Source organism: Geospiza fortis, unplaced genomic scaffold (assembly GCF_000277835.1).
Source record: "Geospiza fortis unplaced genomic scaffold, GeoFor_1.0 scaffold16, whole genome shotgun sequence".
NCBI classification, from domain to species: Eukaryota; Metazoa; Chordata; class Aves; order Passeriformes; family Thraupidae; genus Geospiza; species Geospiza fortis.
Window position 1 is genome coordinate 3,354,130 of NW_005054302.1, and position 18,831 is coordinate 3,372,960.

At 40.2% G+C, this 18,831-nt stretch overlaps 1 protein-coding gene across 2 annotated transcripts in view; it reads left to right on the plus strand.

Moving 5' to 3' along the window:
• The first annotated feature begins 3,590 nt into the window (after positions 1-3,590).
• Positions 3,591-18,831, plus strand: part of LATS2 (large tumor suppressor kinase 2) — a 44,343-nt gene continuing 29,102 nt past the window's right edge. The window contains exon 1 of one of the 2 annotated variants that reach the window (XM_031066065.1): positions 3,591-4,152. In XM_031066065.1, coding sequence (XP_030921925.1) covers positions 3,814-4,152 — 339 coding nt within the window. In that variant the 5' untranslated portion in view covers positions 3,591-3,813. The remainder of the gene's footprint in view (positions 4,153-18,831) is intronic. The other variant, XM_005417689.2, reaches the window with a different exon arrangement.

Below are 18,831 nucleotides of genomic sequence, written 5' to 3' on the forward strand. Positions count from 1 at the left end.
GGGCCCCGCTGTTCCCAGTCTGCTGAAGGTCACTGCCAAAAGCCAGGAGCTCGCCACCCTCTCCACTGCCTCGTGAGCGGTGTGCGTGTTGAAATACCCCTTTCGTCGGGAAAGGCACTCGCCCAAATGACGCAGAAAGGGCTCGTTTGGAGTGTCCGGGCTTTGCGGTCAGTCATTGCCGGGCTGCTGAAGGAAGGTGAGCTGTTTCCCAGAGCTCTGCGTTGGGCCACTGCTTGTGGCTGGCAGTGGGACACGGGCACAGAGTCACTTTTGGAGAGTCCTGTTAGCAGGAGAGATGGAATCGTTTTAGGAAAAAAACCCTTTCTACTTTTCTTCACTTCCACAATGTACCCACTTATAAAGAGAGGCACGGTTTGTATAATAATGAAATTCCTGAAACACTTCCACCGCATTGTAGACCTCCAATACGAACTGAACAGTCCCCGCTTCCTTGAATTGGTGTTCTAAAAAAGCCCCCAAAGCGATACCTGTAAATTGAGTGAGGCAAGGTAATTGTAGCAGTTTCTTAAAAATTTACTCCTTCCTATACTGCAGTGATTTCAAGTTCAGCTCACTCCAGTGCCTGCACAGTTACAGGGAAACAGCTCACCAGCTTGGGTGAGCTTTAGTTTCTTGCCTGTGTCCCAGCTCCACAGAGCCACTAGCACATGCAGCCTGTTGGTGAATGAAGAAACAGGAGAGTGAATAGATAGTGCTGCTGGGAAAACAGACATCAACATATAATTTCAGTGTGTCATTGATCAATTGTTTGGTTGCTGACAGAGCAGCTATTGGTATTTCTCAAATGAAACAAAAGAATCAGTTACTCGAAAATTGTTTAACTTGATGTAATTAAGGTAATGCTGCACCTACTTGAAGTGTCCATTATCCTTTAGGATAATGGACAAACTTCTAATTAGTACAGAACATGTAACATTTTGGAAAAGACCTTAGGACTGTTTAGTCAGAATGGCTAACAACTCAAAAATAATTTCTTCTCATGGTAGGAAGGCTGTTGTTACATCCATGCTGCAGGCAGGGTGCAGATCAGAAGGATTTGAAATGATCCAAATCCAGATGTACAGTTAGAAATGCTTAGATAGAATGAGATACACTACATACCTTTTAAAGCATACAACCATTTAATGTTTTTTTTTCTGAAAAATGCAAATCACAGGAAGATATTAAAAAAGCCAGCAGCTTGTCTTTCCTTGTAAATCATCTGTAATATTTAGTGTTCCATTTTTTTTGCTTATCTTACATATTTAGTTTAAAAAAAAACCCTGCAAAATATGAAACAGGTTTGCAGTTAGCTCCAGTACTTACTGCTCTGTTGCTGCTGTCATCCATACTGTATGGACGACAGTATGGATGGTTTCTGGTTTAAGCAGTACTGTAAATGTAAGCTGAGGAAGTTGCCAGCTGGCTTGACCCAGCATTATTAGACTCGAGCTGAGGCTAAAGGTCATAGAAGTTCTTTATGTGAAGCATGTGTGTAAGTGGGAAAGCAGTCTTTTGCTGCAAAAAGGTGGGGGGCTTGCAAGCTTTCCCAGCATGTCCCAGGCCTGAGGATTGGCACAGGGACTGAGAAGGAAGAACAACCCAGATGCCTAAACCAAGCCATATGGTGCCTGCTGCTGTCAGGAAAAGAAAGAAAATTATCGACCAATTAATTGCTCTGTATCTTCTAAGCACTAGCTAGTTATGATGTAATCCAAAGAAAGCTGCAATACTATTGTGTTTTATTTTTTACCCAGCCTGTGTGTTATCTTTTGCTATATTCTGTCCAAGTAGGAAAAATCTCTTTTTGAGATTCTGCAGTTGCTTTTGTCTTCACTTGGGACAATGAAAGCTTGATCTGTTACTGACAAATAGCTGGATTGTGGAAACATCAAAATCTGGATGAACAGCTTTAGCACTTCCCTTAAAACAATTGGCAAATGTTGCTGTCACTTCTCTGTCAGTTAGCTAGGCTGGGTATTCATGGAGAGCACCGAATGGAGGAGCTCAAGACCTCAAACACATTATAGGTGTTTTTTAGTTAATGGAGCATTTAAATCCTAACAAAAAAGGTTGACTTGGGTTAATCTCAAGCGATTAATCTGGGTTCCTGCATTTCAGACTGGTAAACCATCATAGGAGAGTCTGGGGTCTGACTGCACAGTTGCATTTCAGACCTTGGTAAAGGAAAGCTTGAAGTGGACTCTGTCCTGATGAGGAAGTGATGGTGGGCTTCAGAGGTGAATATGTCCTGATTCTGTTGGGCTTCACAGCAGGAAGCTGTTTGCTTGGCAGTGAGAAGTGATGGTAAATGCATGGAAATGGTTGGCTTTTTGGGAAGTATTGCAGCTATCACAACAAAAAGAATTTTTAGTATGACCGTGGGAAAATAAAGAACAGTACTTCCCTGAGAAATCCTTTTTAGTGATAAATGTCCTATGATCAAAAGTGAAGCACTTAAAAAAAAATCCAGTTGACTTCTGGGTGCTGGTGAGAAACACAGTGTGTTACCATCCTCTGTATTTGCAATTTGGAAACAACTGAGTGGAATTCTTCCCTTACCAGCAAGGTGGCTGGAGTCACTTTGCAAGTGCAAATGGCACCAGAAGCCAGCTTAGGCTGTCTTTTAATCCTGTTCCAAACGCACCATTATTTCATTATTGTATTATGGTGATGCATAAAGATTTTGTTAAGGTAGGACTCTTGTTGTAACCTCTGCTGCATGGAGATCACAAGTTTTACAGTTGCTCAGCTGTGCTGCATAGGTGTTCTCTGCAGAAGAGCTGACATGCAGCAGAGAACATAAAGCTGTCTCAAAGTCTTCTTTTTCTCTGTTGGGATGCTGTATGATCTGGTTCTTCATCTTCCGCTCTTACTGTGTAGCTCCATTTACCAGTCTTCTCCCTTTCTTCCCTATAAGGCACAGCTAATGAAATATCAATATACCCTTTCCTCTCTTCTTTTTTTTCCTCCCCTCTTCCTTGCAGTTCTGGTGAGAACTGTTACCTTCGGACTTTGCTAAGTTATTCACGTGGAAAGGCAAAATATCTTCCTGTTATTGACTTTGTTATTGAAATACCAGAAGTTGCTATGGTTAGAGTCATCAATATTTCCATTATAAATCTTTTTCATAAACTTCTGAAACTGTGCTCAGCTAGTGTAAAACAAACAAAATCTTAAGTGGGGGAAAAACATTTCATAAGCATACTCTTCCCTATTTATGAAATAGGATAGGCTTGTCCAGAATTTGGTTATGCAATTGGATAGGAAACTTGCCACAATTAGGTACTGTAAAATTCTTAAATTATTTTTTTAAACCTTGGTTTTTAGGAGCTTTATTTTAATTTATTTTGAAGATTAGACTTACAAGAAAAATGAGTTATTTATTAGTTTTGTTGAGAAAATGTTTTAAAATCCTGCTGAGAACAGATAAAGTGAAAATCATTAAAGGGTATCCAACTGTGACAGCTTAAGAGGTTCAACTGATTCATTTTCACTTGATTAATTGTCATGCTGTCCCTTCAGAGGCATTTACAATATCTACTTAATTGAATGTACTTTCTGGGTTTTTTTTTTCAGTCACTGGCAGTCTGCAAAATGATGATTCCACAGATTATCATTTTTCATGGGAAATGTGAAGATTGTGAGCTGAAGTAAAACATTGGCAGAAATCTCTTGAGAATTTTGCCTTTTCTTCTCTGTGAAGGATTATGTTTACAAGAAATTGATACCATCAAGTGACACTTCTTTGAAATAATTTTAAAAAAACAAATAATAAAGCTGTATTTATGGTCAGAGAAAACTGGATCAACAATGAGGCCAAAGACTTTTCCTGCTACGACGTATTCTGGAAACAGCAGACAAAGGTTGCAAGAGATTCGAGAAGGTTTAAAGCAGCCATCCAAATCTTCAGGTCAGGGCCTGCCAATTGGAGCAGGCAGTGAAACTTCTCTGGACCCTAAGATTTTAATAGGGAAGGATGCTGCAAGGCAGCAGCAGATGAGACAAACGCCCAAGTTTGGACCATATCAGAAAGCTCTGCGAGAAATCAGATATTCTCTGCTGCCCTTTGCTAATGAGTCGAGCACCACAGCAGCCGTGGAAGTCAACAGGCAGATGCTCCAGGAACTGGTGAATGCAGGTTGTGATCAGGTACGTATGTACTGGGAGTGAAGATTGGCACTGCTCTCAAAACAAGTTCATACTCTGGGCTGAAGAAAGGATTTTGATGGTGGCTGTCAAAGTCATGGAAATGCACTGATTCTTCTGGCAGTCATATTTCTGTATGAGCAACAGAATAGATGGACTTACTGGGGACAGATATGACTAGTGTGGGGTTCATTTATGTTAAAGACAGTCATGGTCACCTCTATGATTCTTCTATGGTTCTTCTATAGTTTCCACAGTTGATATATGAGACTGAACAAGGTAGCTTGCCTTTTTTTTTTAGCTTTCTTTTCTTCTTTTTTCTTTCTTCATTTTCCCTGCAATGCTTAGTAACAAGCCTTAGTTGTGAGTAATAGGGTGGAATTTTGTCTAGCACATCTAAGCCCAGCTCACTGTCAGAAAAAACTGTAAGAAATTATAGACACAATATCTGGTATTTGAAGAATCTCACTTGCTGTTGGCCAGAAGCACGAGGCCTTGGATGGATGTTCAGCTGACTGCAGTGATTCTGTCCACACCTTTTCTTCTTCTCTTTCTCTGCTTCTATTAAGAAGTGGTAGCCCTGCTCAGATCAGAGACTTGGTGTAGAGATGCTTTTTATTTTTGTCATCCTGGGATTGATGTTAGAATATATTCTTAATTAAAAGACTTTTCACGTGGTGCAAAACACAGTCTTTTTGTGTTGAGCTGCATTAATCTTGCTTGTGCTTCCAGTATTGGTGTCAACTTTCACCTCTGTGCAGGAGTAGTTCAAAATTTTGCTTTTTAGAGAAAAAATGCTGGTTTGGGTTCAGATTCTGAGTGTTGTAGGAAAACTTTTTTCCCTGTTTGATTGAAGTTGTTGACAAGCTGAAACATTTCCATTTATAGTCCTTGATACAAATTGGAGAGATTTAAAACCAAAGTGCTTTCAGTGGCATCTCCTTGATTTCAAAACTTAGCCCCCATTAACTCATTGCAGAATGTGAGTCTCTTTACTCTCCTAGACTATATTCTGATTCTGTATAACAAAACTAACATCAAACATTATTATAAACAGTGTAACAGTATGCATTTCCCTGGAGCCATATAAATATTAATTAGTGCTGTTTCTATGCCAAAGAGTTTATGCTACACAAGATAATCAGAGCTAGAGTAGATTGCATATCTAATAAGAAGTGCTGCAGAACAGCTAAACACTTCCTAGTCCAGTGAACCAAGATGCTGTACTGAATTATTTAACTGGAGGAGCTAAGGATTTTCTCTGATCACTAGAATGCCATGAAAACAGTGTTTTTTAGAACTCTAGCCTCTAAATTTCCCTAGCTATTTAGGATGGGAACACTCCCTGTTCATATGAGCCAGGGTTAAATGAGCACAGCTGGATTCTGGATTGGAAATGCACATTCGGTAGGTTACAGGGACAAATCGTTCACACATAGAACTTGGCTTGTTGGACTGAAATCTTGGAAAGTACTTTGAGCACACTACAGCACAGCAATGTTAAGCCAATGTATAAACCAGAAATACTTGAACACCTGCTAAAATGTCTTGGTATTCAAAGCAGTGTAATGATGTATGTGTGTAAATTTTTTTATATATTCAGCTATTTTGACTTCAATATTCATACAATGGCATTGCTGCTTCTAGAGCATTGAACCCAGTTCTGACTCTGATGTGGAGATTTTTGCTCCTTAAATTTTGCTCACATTTTTTGTTGGGCTTTTTTTTGCCCCTCCTCATTGACCATGATTCTTCCATCCTCCCATTTGTTGTTTCTCCCTAGCTGTGACTTGTTGCCTGGCAATGGCATTATTGGGCCTATTCTTTAGGTGTGTTTGGCACTCAGGTCTATGCTTAACCAGGGTCACATTGGCTTAGAGTCCAAATAGAGGTTTCAAGACTGGAATCCTGTGAATAAAAATGCTGAGCTTCCTAGGGTGAGTCCAGACCACATAAAGATTCACTGTCCTGGAAGGTGTGAATGAGTGGAGCTTCTTGAGATGATGTGGATGGTATCTGACCTTGGAGATGGCATGGTGTAGGGTGACAGACCTGATTACTGCCTCTAGATTCTTCTTTTCCCCCTGGTGCCTGAGCTGTTCTGAATCAGATGCTGAACTGTTTCATATCATGATGTGTTTTAAATCAATGATCCCAAGCTGCCCTGTCCCTGCTTGTGAATCAAAGCCTTTGAATGTCTGCCACACGGACATCTTCTGTAGTCCTGTGGGCAGCAACAGATCTCTGATTTACCAGAGAAGTGAAGGCAGCTTCAGTTTCTTTGGAGATGTTTTTATTTACCTCTGAACCCAGTGCTTGTGTGAGGTTGGTAAATGGGCATTGAAGCCCACAACCAACCTTCCCCTTTCAAAAGCCATGAGAAGCTGTTTTGAGGTTAAGGATTTCAGTCCTTGAACAGCTAATGTTTACATGAGCCTTCCACTAGAGCAAGCCTGCAGAATACAAAATCTCACTCCTCCTGATCCTGCTTCATGGTACACAAATCAGCTGGTCAGGTGCTGCAAGCATCCTGAAGTGTCTGGCAGTTTGTCATAAGCTCTATTCATGAGCATTCTAGGAGGCTCTGAAGAAGGAGTAGAGGGCTATAACACTTAGTTTGATCTTACCAGAACTCCATTTTCCAGCTGGGTTTGGGCTGATGATTTTTGGTGTCCTGGATGGAGCACTGAAGAGTAACACTAACCTTGTGGGGAATGTTGTGGTGGACCCCATGCAAGGATCAGGATTCTTCTTCAGTCTATTGATTAAGCCACAATAAGGGCTTTTGGGAGGGTGAAGGGAAGTAGTAACAATTGAAAAGGAAAAGAATTTTAGAGGCTAGAAAAAGGATACTTCTGTTTAGTACTCTTACTAGCTCTGTGTATCTGTAGCATGATAGATTTTAACAACAACCATTTTACATCCTACAAGAGTTGTTGTTTACTGGGGTTTGTAGCTCCCTGTTCTGCCTAAAGTGACTGTTACATTTTAAGATTAAATTGAAATTGGTTTTATTAAATAAAAAGGAAGCATAACATTTTATTACTTTTACTCTTGTTCTGTAAAGTTCCACACAGCCAGGAGGTTCATTATGAACCACTTGGAAGACTTAACAAGTATATGAAATGCAGTGTAATTCATGAAGTAAATATCAAATTCTCATGTCTTTCAGTTGCAGTCAGCATAGGTGTTACATAGGAAAACAGACTTGGTTTTTTTAAATTAGTTAGGAAGTTGCCAGTATTCTTTTAAATGACCTGTTTTCTTCCAGAAAGATTTATTTTTCAGCCATTGTGTAGTTTTTGGTTTTATAGTGAAACCTGATACCCTAAACTTAATGGGGACTTCACTGGTCACCTGAAAGAAGCCACGATTGCATCTTTTCTTGTTTTTAAGAGATAAAAAACAAAATAACACACATAATTAGTCATTGTTTTTCTGAAACAAATGGAGCAACTTGTCTGTTGTTTGCTTAAGTCATCTTTTCAACAGTAATTATTTAGTGAGTTTCAATCAAAAATAATTAGTGCAGCCTAAATAGTTTCGAGACTCGCAGACCATGACTGTAAAAGACCCGACCTTTTTCTTTGTAAAAGCTTGAAACCAAAAGCACACCTAATATGCCATTCTTTAGTAAATAGAAGTCCTTGGGCTTGGAAGTATAACTTGCAGTCACTGCAGGGGGACAAGAGTGTGGGGCATCTGTCTTGTGGGCTGGTAAACCACTGGAATCACCTGGGGCAACTGGGTGGTGTTTGGGGTGTGGTGGTAAAAGCAGCTGCTGTTGTGGACTGAATGTTTCTAATGAATAGATGCAATTGAGTGTATGATCAGTGGCATTCCAACAACCTGAATGGGCTGTACTGTACTTACTGTACTTCCTTAGAGCATAAACAGCCACTGACATTGTAATTTAGAGTGGGCTGCAGCAGTTCTAGATGAACTGTGCAATGTTACACACTTTTCACTTTTGTGGGCTTTTTTTTTTTTCTTTTCCTCAAGCAAACTTCCCTTTGAGCAAAGATTGCCTTTTCTGGGTGAAGATTTCTAGACATTGTTTGTTTGGGCAACTATTTTTAAGAAAAAATCATGTTTTAAGATTTTTTACAGGCTACATACTGCCAGTAACATGCTATCTGCTGTACAACTATGAATATGTGAAGTGGGGAAGTTCTTATGCTTCATTTTCTCCAGAGGCTTTTATAAATATCTGGAGTGAAACATGCACCCCCTGTGCCAATATCAGAATATTTTGAAGGGGAAGATCTTTCCACTAATTGTAGTGTCTTTCAATAAAATGGAATGATGTCTGTGGAATGGTGTAGTAATATGTGTAAGAATATCAAATTGACTACACTGTCAGCAGTGTTATGCTGAATTAACGAGATTCAGTTTGTAGAATTGGGGTAGGGGTTTTGGTTGCTTTTTTTTTTTTCCCCTTAAATTCCTCATTGCATTTCAGGATTCTTCCAGTCTCTTCTTCATGGCTTGCCTTCTTTTCATTGAACCCATTTGGCAAAGATTCTACCCTGATTTGGGAATGCTGATTGATTTCAGGTTTTGAGAATGGGGAATAAAGTATTTCTCTCAATTTGAACAAATATTTGCAGTTCTTTAAGTGAGAGAAATTCTGTTCTGCCAAATACAGCTTGGGCAAAAAGTCCTTTTTTTGCATTTAGCATGTAGAGCTAGTATTCTATTCTTCCTGTTCTGTATAGGTCATGCTTGTCCTATACAACTTGCACCTATGATCCATATGCCATCAAGCAGTGTGTTACTGAGCAATAGGACTTTTCACCCATAATGTTGGAGTGATGACAGGAAGCAGATACAGTGTAGAGTTTTGTTTTGATAACAGACTTGCTGAAGCTTTGCTGTAGTGAAATACCTGTTGTGATGTATTTGTTAAGAGAACAAGTCTAAAGCAACAGCTTGCCTTCAAGGTGAAGGACAGCAAAAATTGTAATAGCAAGTAAGAGAACTAATTTCATAACACTGGCCTGTCCCGTAACAAAATTTTCTGTTTGCTTGAGTAAACTTTACCTGTGTTAGGAATTTTGCCTGCCCAGCTATTTACCAAAACCTCAAGGATGAGCATCTTAGTCATCCTCTGGATGTTTTCAGTCCAGATTGTTTGGTTAATGAAAAATGACTGAGCTGTTATAAGATTGCCTGGGTTATTCTGTGGGACATACTTTAAAGGTGAGGATCACAGAATAATTTGAATTGGAAGGAATCCACAAGGATCATCAAGTCCAGCCCTTAAGTGAATAGCCCATACAGGGATCTAACCTGTGCCCTTGGTGTTGTTAGCAGCATGCTCTCACCAGCTAGCTAATGTGGTGCAAGTCATTACAAGCTGTGGTGCTTGTAGAAGTATTTTGGGTTACAGGGAGGAAAAAAGGATGTTCAAATGAGGGCACTCACTGCTGAATGCAGGAGAAAGGTTTTATTTTAGCAACTGAAATAGATCTGATAATTCAGGCCAACAGTCTCTTGGGTGTTCCATTTGCATCCACCGTTTGAAAGTTGTTCACTCTGCCTTCTCTTTACTAGGTGTATCGAGGGCTTGTTTCATAACCTTTTCCTACACTTTTTTCTTTCTAACCTCCCTTTTTGGTTTCAGTCTTTCTGAGAGATTTCCAGTGTAATGCAGTGTTCTTCCATCAAAGCATGTAACGGAATGTGTTTCCCCACTAATATGCCTGAGGTTAGCAACTTAAGTAATTTCAGTTCTTCAGAAAAAAAGTGAGTCATAGCTTTCCAGGGGCTGAAAGCAGGAGGTGGAGATTGCTCTTCAGCTAACAGCTTCTGACACCTTTCTCTCCTAAGCCCTTTCTCTTGTCTCCAATCTTCCTATGTTTCTGTCACTTCTTGGTGATACTGCCTTAGTGAGCATACTCAGATTCTCTGTGTCGGGATACAACTCCCACAATGTATTTGAGATGGTGCTCTTGGTGGTGTTCTGTGTGAGCATGGCTTGGAATATGCTTGTCCTGCAGAAGGAAGAAAAGTATTTTCCCTTGAGTTTTTGTGGTGGTGGAAATATTTATTAACAGTTGTAAATGATTGTGTGTTCTCCTTCACATGACAAGATTTGGCAGCTGGGCAGTAATATTGCACTGAAGAAGAATATTTTAAACTGTGCCCTTAATTCTTGTTAGTCTTTTTTCTTCTTTATCAAACAATAGAATAAATTACATCTTGGTAGTAGGATTGTGTTTGAAATGACAGGACAGGAATCAGATGCTAGACTTCAACTGTAGATAAGTGTGAATCTTGAGTTATCTTAAACTTTCCTATTCCTCATATGAGATAAACATTCTAGAAGCTTGGGGGTTAATGTAAAAATATAAAATTGTATCTTGCTGTAACAGGGTACAGGATTAACTTGCACTGGATACTTAAACTGTATTTATTAAAATTTAATTGCCAGTAGAATTTTGAGCTATGGATTTTTTTTTTGTGAGAAAGGAAATGGCTTCTTCACAGTCACTAAAAAATCTGCATAAGCATTTACTTCAGTCTCTGAATAAAAAGCCCTTGTGACCAAAAGTGAAGATTGCCATTATTATTCTAACAGGAAGCTGATATCACAATAGTAGTAGGGTGTAACAGTTCCTTTAGCATTTTTATGTTGTTCTCGGCCTAAATCTCTGCTGCTCTTTCAGCTTTAGTATCTGAAAGGAACCAGTGTGATTTTATATTTTATACTGAGACTGAAAAATAGCATCTCTGCATTAGAAGGGGAATGTGGGGTGTTTTTTGCTTGTCTGTGGGGGTTCTTTTCTTTCTAAAGAAATTGAATGGCACTTTTCAGCTTAGAGATTTCAGCGGCAGGACTTGATACAGGACTTTTGCATGCTACTGTCTTTAGGGGTAGGTCAAGGTGTGCATTTAGAACTCAATTCAATCTAGGAATGTTTTTTAGTAGTTACCAAACTAATTAAAAGCTTACGTTAAAGCTGCTAATTAAATGTCAGTACAATGAAAATAAAAATTTCTTGCTACTCATGTGATACTCAGGTACGTGCCATACTTCTATGGAGTGATTTTTTTAAAAAATTATTTTCTTTTTCCTAAAGCATGGGCAAATATAGATAAAATAACGTACAATTACATTTGTTTTTCCTCAATTTTTTCTTGCTGTAGCCCCATCTCAAGCAGACCACAGCTTGTTGGTGCTCCCATGGGCCCAGCATTCAAATTCTGCTCGGCAGCTGCTTGTGGTGTCAACTCCTATAGAATGTCCATGTGCCATGTGTGTTGCCCATGTGTCCCCCTAATCTTCCATAAATCAGGCTTCACTCTTTGCTTCTTGGGTGCTGCCTGTGTCTGAATTGCAAGTGCTTGTATGCAGTGCTGTCTGAAGTAGGTGAAGAGAGATGTGAAAGAGCCCTTCAAACCTTTTTACTTGGTGGTGCCAGCTGCTGTTTTTCTCTTGTAGTGGATATGTCCATTAATTCCTCACAATTGCCTTGAGTCACTTAAGAAACAGCTGGTTAGACCCAGGTTTTCCTTTCTTTGACCTTGGAAAGAATTCTGAGTGGATTACAAGCTGCCTGTGCCTATAGCTACTCTAGCTATAGAGTAGATGTTCCACTATCAAGCACTGCTGGAATAAATGCCATTTGTGCTAGTAAAATCAAGCAGGGACAGACATATGGTCATTGTTTGCTTAAAGCTACAAATGTTTGTGTTAACTTGGGCTTTAAACTTATGTAGTTTATGTGTATAGCATGTGAAATACATCTAACTTCTTTCATTCCTTCTGCTTATGTTCACAACCTAATTGTAAGTATAGATTAAATCTGACATTTTTATGTTGCTTGGAGCTGAGGCTTAGAGTGGGAAATACTGGCCCTTATTTTTAAGTTTTTATCATTCCCTAGCTTTTTGGAAAAAAAATAAAATTAAATTTAACAATGCTTCTGATTACCAAATTAGAGGCTGAAGTTGCTGTGGCATTGTGGTCTGTGGTCTCATCCTAGCAGTAGCAATCTCATGTTGTCCAGGCTTGAGAGGGATCCCAGTTTCCCATGTCCAGAAGATGCTTTAATAAAAGCCTGATGAGAGTCAGTCAGTCAAACTCTTGCTGTCTGCCTGCTCTACACATCTGCTGCACATCACCCAAAATACTGCTGCTGATAGGAATATTTTTGACTTTCTGTTACTGGGCAGCTTCTGTGGTGGTTCTGTCAGCTCTGATCTTGATGGGGTCTCCCAGCTATGGCTGCAGCACAGCAAAAGTGCTTTGTTCCTAATGGACTTGTCCTGCCATCTGGGCAGTCAGTGGCAGTTCACAAGAAACTTCTGGGTTACAAATGGACACATAGAAATTTGGTTTCACACAAGCAGTGCATGTGTGCATATATGTGTTGGGATATAGACTGCAGTGTCTGCGTGGTGCCAGCTGTTTGTGAAGAACTTAATCCACAGGATTTGGTACTGCATTGAGGATTTCTTTTTCAGTCTGAGGAAACAATATTCTAATGTTTGAGGCTATGTTCTGCTTCCCTGCAGTGTAAGGGGTGGATTTTTCCTGATGAGAAACTTGTGCTCTTCATTTTGAGTGAATCCAAGTAATTAAAAATATTTCCTTAGGGAGGTGAAGGATAAAAGGAATGAGAGAGGATATAAAAATACTTTAAAATTAATTTCTAGGTCAGTTAATTTTCAGAAGGCTGAAGCTAAAGAACACTGTGTACCTGTAACTTTGTGAATCAGGTAATGGCCATGGCAAGGACAGTCTGTGGAAATATCTCTGTCCTGTGCTGCTGCTTTGTCTTTAATTGTTATCAGTGTATGTGTGCATGTGTGAAACTTACTGTGACGCACACAGTCACTAATGCACTTAGAGAAATACAAATTCAGTGGGAATTGGGAAAATGGTGGGATTTAAATGTATACCGCTTGAGTGACCAAGCATTTTGCAACTGTTTTCTATGCTCTTCATTATCCTCCTTTTCTGTATCCTTCATTACTCTAACACAAGGTTTGTAAATTACTCATTTAATCCAAAGCATGCAAAGATGCGGGGTCTGGCACCTCACATGCATACAATGCTAGAGAGGAGGCTGCTGCTACTGGGTGATAATATGGTTAAGTTTCTGCCATTTAAAGAGACTGACTTTAGAAGGAGAGCTAGCAGTGTAAAATTACTCCTGTAAAAGTCTTTATATGGCTACATTTGGATTTTATCCCCTATTTGAATATGTTGGATGGGGGTTATTTCAAATGAATGTCAGCTGAAACTTAGAGATCACCGTTGCTGATCTGCAGCTTTGTTCCCTCCCTGTTTGTTTTGTTCTCTCCCTGTATCAGTTCTTATCTTCCAGCCTCTTCAAGTCTATACCTTCCTTTCTTTACCTGTTGTCCTATTGCATTGCTTTTTCTGTTCCATTGGTTTGAATGACTAATATTCAACACCTCCTATGGGTCTTTCTCTATGTGCCTCTGAATACCCTAAATAAGTTTATTTTTTTTTAATAATTGCAAAACTAAGAAATAACTCTTTTATAGACTTCAGTCTTAAATATAAAAAAAAATGGTGTGACATGTTAAAGAATTATAGATGCAACTGTAATGTGACTTTGCCAGCACACCCTGTGTGTTTTCATTTCTGCATCTTTGCTTCCATTCAGTGTCAGGGATTCATAGGCTATGCTTAAACCAGCCACCTGTCCCATTCATGCTTTTCTTCCAGCATTGCCACAGTTGCTGTGTTCATTCCACCATCCTGCCAGATGTCAGCCTGATAAAGATGCATAAAATCCAGCTCAATCAATGTAATTGGAATCTTTGAAATACAAATTTGTGTGGGGTATCCCCGTTTAAAAAAAAAAAAAAATCTGGTTGTACCAATTAAAAATATAAAAAGTTGTGGTCAAAAGACTGAGACCCTTGAATCAAGATAAATTCACTCCATATTGGGCTGGTGTTGTCCTGGCTCCAAATGAGTGCTCCAAACCATATGCATTACACCTTGGTGGAGCCTGTTTTTTCTGGTTGTCCAGCACAGTTTGATTCTATTTCAGATGATCCCTGTATTTTAGATGATCCCCTGATTGCCCATGTGATCTGTGCTGCCCAGACATGGTAGCAACCTGCTGGCTGTGTGATGAAGCAGGGTGGAATTTTTCTTCAGCAGTTACTATGCTGGAAACTCACTTCCATCTCCTTCTTGTGATCATTTCTTGCATGTTGGCCATCCCTTCTGTTTAGAAAATCTTTTTATTATGCTCTTTAATGCAAACACTATGTACATTTAGTGCTTTCTGGAAGGTGTTTTATGACAAACCTGTGAAATGTGTGGTGTTGCAGTCGTGCAAATTGTGGAGAGGAGGTACTGGTGCATTGTTCAGCAGTGCAAATTGAAGACCTAGAGCCTGGGAATCTACAAGTGGGCAAAAGTCCTCAGGACACGTGGCAAGCCAGCCGCCCATGCTACAAGAGGACCTTACTGGGAAGTGCCAGCAAATTTGAAAGCAAACCACAAGAATTTTCATTTGCGTTGGTGTGCCTCCCCCCGCCCCGCATCTCTCTGTTTGCTGAGAAGCGAACCTTCAGGGCTCTTAACCACATGAAAGTAACTAGAAAAAGTATTTTTTCAGTATTACTTTGTAATACTGTAAAATCATTTGCAACAGATTTTTCCAGGAACTTCTCTGTGATTTCGGAGTGTTAGAAACTAGTGGAGGTTGAGAACTTGCTGTTGCAGGCCCTGCTCCTCACTGAGGCAGAAATGGGTGCTCAGATTCACTGCCAGGAAGAATCTGTTGCCCCCTGAGCCTGGAACACCACTGCTCAGGAGGAGAGTCTGGGACACAGCTCTGCTTTGGAGGCAGAGCTGCCTTCTCCCAGATTCCTGGGAAGGTCAGAGTGTTCTGCTATGTGTTCAGCACCTCCAGGAGCACTATTTTCAGCAAATAGTAGTGCTACATGCCTAGCAGGGGTTTTTTTGGTTCTTTTCAAAGAACTATTTCTTGCTTTGACCCAGAGGGTTTGTGCTCCCAAGCTCACCACTGTGTAGTGGAATATGAACTCAGTCTTCGCCCTGCCCTACATAGCCAAACAGCAACAGCTGTAGCATCAGCACAGCGTCTACATCTAGGTGGAGCAGGCCAGTTATCTTAGTTTCTGCCATGCATATAACTTCCTTCTCTTCCTCTCTCCCATGAACTTAGAGAAGCAGGACCATTGCCTAGCTTCAGACAAAGCCCTGAGTCAAACGAGTGGAGCCCTCCTTGCACACAAACTGTTGAGCCCATGAATTTGGGGAAACTTCTGCCACTAAACAGAGAGCTAGTTTGTTTTGCCACATTCACGTAGTAGTTTTGTGGTTTCCCAGTCTGAGAAGAGGCTCTATTTTTTCTTTTTTTCTTTTTGACTCACAGATCATGGCAGCTAATGGGTAGAGGAAGTGTTGCTGTTGAGGTTTAAGCTCTGACAGGAGAGTGATATCTGACAATGATGATGGCCAATGGGAAGCATAACAAGATGAAGCTCCTGCTAAAAAGCAGGAACTGGGTGTGTGAGCAGAGAGGATGATATTTGACATTTACTTGAGGGGCAGTGGCAGTTGGGTCTCAAAGGCGGTAGTGCTGAGCTCAACCATTAATGGTAAACTGGTTGTTTTAACTGGCATATCTGGCTTGAAGGGATCATGCTCAGGTGTTGGGAAAGCCCTTCTCTTCCCCACTGCAGAGTGGAAGAAGCAGCAGCCTGAGCCTGAACTGCTCCCTGCACACCAGGGAGAGCAGTGTGGGGTTCCCACCAGAGTTCCCTCAGTGTGTGCCTGCTCCTGGCTCTAGCTGGGGTCACTGTGGAAGTGCTTTCCCCACCATCTCAGTTTATTGAATTTAAGAGCTCCAGGTTACCTTGCATTCCTCCCTCCCACCCTCTTTTCAGTTTTTTGTTTGCTTGCTGTCTAAAGTCATGCTTAACCCCTCATTCTGCCCACATGCTCTGTTCACAGGGCTTACTTAATTGCTTTTTGTACTTTCAGGTAACACCCTCCTGTACTTGAAACGCCTGGCTTCTGTGCTTGTTGCAATGGTTGTTCTTGTTTTTAAGAAAATAAAGGATTTGCTTTTCATGTAAAAATAGCTTTATTATTTCCATATGCAAGGAGAAATCAGGGCAGGCATGTTTCCAGGTCAGCCTGGAGATTGGGTTGGATAGTGAAACCCACTGTTCCAAAAATGGGCTGGAGCAGGCAACAGTTCTTGATCTGCTCAGCAAAGCTAACTGCTTGGAGGGAGGCAGGATCCCTTTTTTGGGTGCACATGCATCAGGCTGGTATTCTGGAGAGGAGTCAAGCATTGCCATAATGAGCATTTTACTCTGTCAAGTGCTTGTGTTTGTTTTACAGTTTTCTCATAATCAGGTTCTTCTCATAATTGTAGGCATGAGTTTTGCATAAGATTGCAAAAGAAAGTTTCTTAGGGCATAGTTCTATACTGCAAGAGTATATGAGTAGAAGATGTTTGCAGGAGCAGTCTTGTATTGTTCCAAGATTCTGCTCAGTTGGCAGCTGTACTTTGGATTTTGTTGTCTATAGTAGCCTTCTTGTGAATCTTATTGCCATATATTTCTGGGTTTATATGAATGTGATGTGGATCTTTTTCATCTTTGCCTTTCGCTAGGTCATATTTTTACTTCCTTCAGGTGTATTTTAGAGATCTCTTTAAGGCTTTTAAAATTAGTCAGCTTGAATTTTTCCTTTAGCTTCACAAAAGTCACTACAGAAGTAAAAAGAGCGCAGAAGGGGAATTACAGGCAGTGTTAAAAATGTTCTTTCAGAACAGAAAAGCAGATTTAACATGAATTAAAAACTCAGCTCTGTTTCAGAGTTGCAAAAGCTCTTTTATTCACCAGAGAACTGTTAAAGCTAGTAATTTTTGGCATAGTATCGGTCAGGGAAGCATGACAAAGTGCAGTGGAATGCACTGAGCTGTGATCCAGCTTGTTGTGTTATATATGACTTTTAGTGTATGGAGCATTGCAGGAAGTGCTGCAGGGGGATGGGGAGGCCTTTTAGTTTCATCAGCTAGTGAATAGCAGTGTCCTCCTTCCTCAGACCCACCTGCAACGCCAGGGGGTCCACCTCGGTTGCTTGGGTCAGAAGACAAAACGTGAACTTTTTTCCTGCACCATCTGCTCAGAACAATCTGTTGTCTGAGCACGACTGTGCAGAGTGCTGTGAGATGAGGAAGTTTTGTGAAAGTAGTGTGAAAGAAGAGCCGTGTGTTTGGGATTTCAGATCCACTATGCATGTAGACTGGGATCGTATCCCCCAGCCCCACCATGCTAGAATGTGAGGATTCTTGAGCTGAATTTCTGCCCTCAGTGGAATCAGCTGTAAAATTCCTAGTGATTTCATCAGGCCAGAGTTTTGCTGCCTATTTTGAGCAATAAAAGAGTCATCCTGTTTCACCAGTACATACACATGCTAAGTCCATTTTCTTAGACTTAGGGTTTGGCACAGATTTTGGCCTTAAATGAAGTATGTTCAAATCTCTTTAATATTGGTAACTTGGATTTCAGACTACATGCACGACTGAATAACCAGTTATAATAACCAGCCAAGATATTCTTGTAACTTATAGCACACCTGGCATTTTCCCTCTTTCCTGTCTTAATTATGCTGTCAGTGTTCACAGAATTTTCCAAGCATTTATAATGACATTATAAAAAAAAAATTATCATACCTTTCCTAGCAGAACAAGATCTTTGGTTTATGACCTGCATGTGAGAAACTGGTAAAACCTCAGTGTGGTATGGATGATATTACCAGTGTAAATGGCTAACAGGAGTTTTACTATTCACTTTGGATTTCACATTTGCATTGCAGTGATAATCAAATAAAAAGCCACCATTTCACCCTGACATTGGAGTAAAGCTGTTTGTTGCAACATCAATGTAAAAAATGAGGTCTCTACCCAGAAGACATTACAAGCTGGATTGATTTTTCTAGGGTAGAAATGTGAGAAGGCTGCAATGCAGAAAAGATGAAAGGATAATGATGTTCAGTGGTTTTATTGTTTGCATAGAGATCTCCCTCGTTCTTACTGTCTTCTTATTTAACTTTCTACAAGAGGACACCTTAAGGTTGTACTGAAAAAATGGCTTAATGTTCAGGACAGGAGTAAATGAGAAGTCAGCTGGTGGGATGGCCCAGTCCATACACTTCAGGTTGGAAAGAATGCAAAGTCATGTGGTGGAGAGATTGGTTAGATGGGACCATTGTAATACTCTCTGAAAGCTCATTTGGCTTTTAGCACATAGATCCTATTTAAAAGTTCGGCTGTCAGATTATTACAGTTTAGGGTACTTCTGCTCTGGTTTCCTGGCTCTAAACTGTTGCAGAGAAAAGCTGCAAGTTGAAAACCGACTAATAAAATTGATATACAAGAATCATTATAGTCACTCAAGTAATGGGCTACATATGGAACTACTATGGCAGTATTACTGTTTTCTTTTGCAAGGCAGTACTTTGGATAGTTCCAAAAACCTCAGCTATTGCATGTTCTGAAACATAAATCCTACACATTTCATTTGTGGAAAAACATGCCTGAATTCAGGTTTTCACACATAGTTTTGTATGTATGTATATATATATATATGTATGCACATACTTCTGAGCCTGCCTGTCATTGGCCTCTGGTTAGTCTCTGAAGG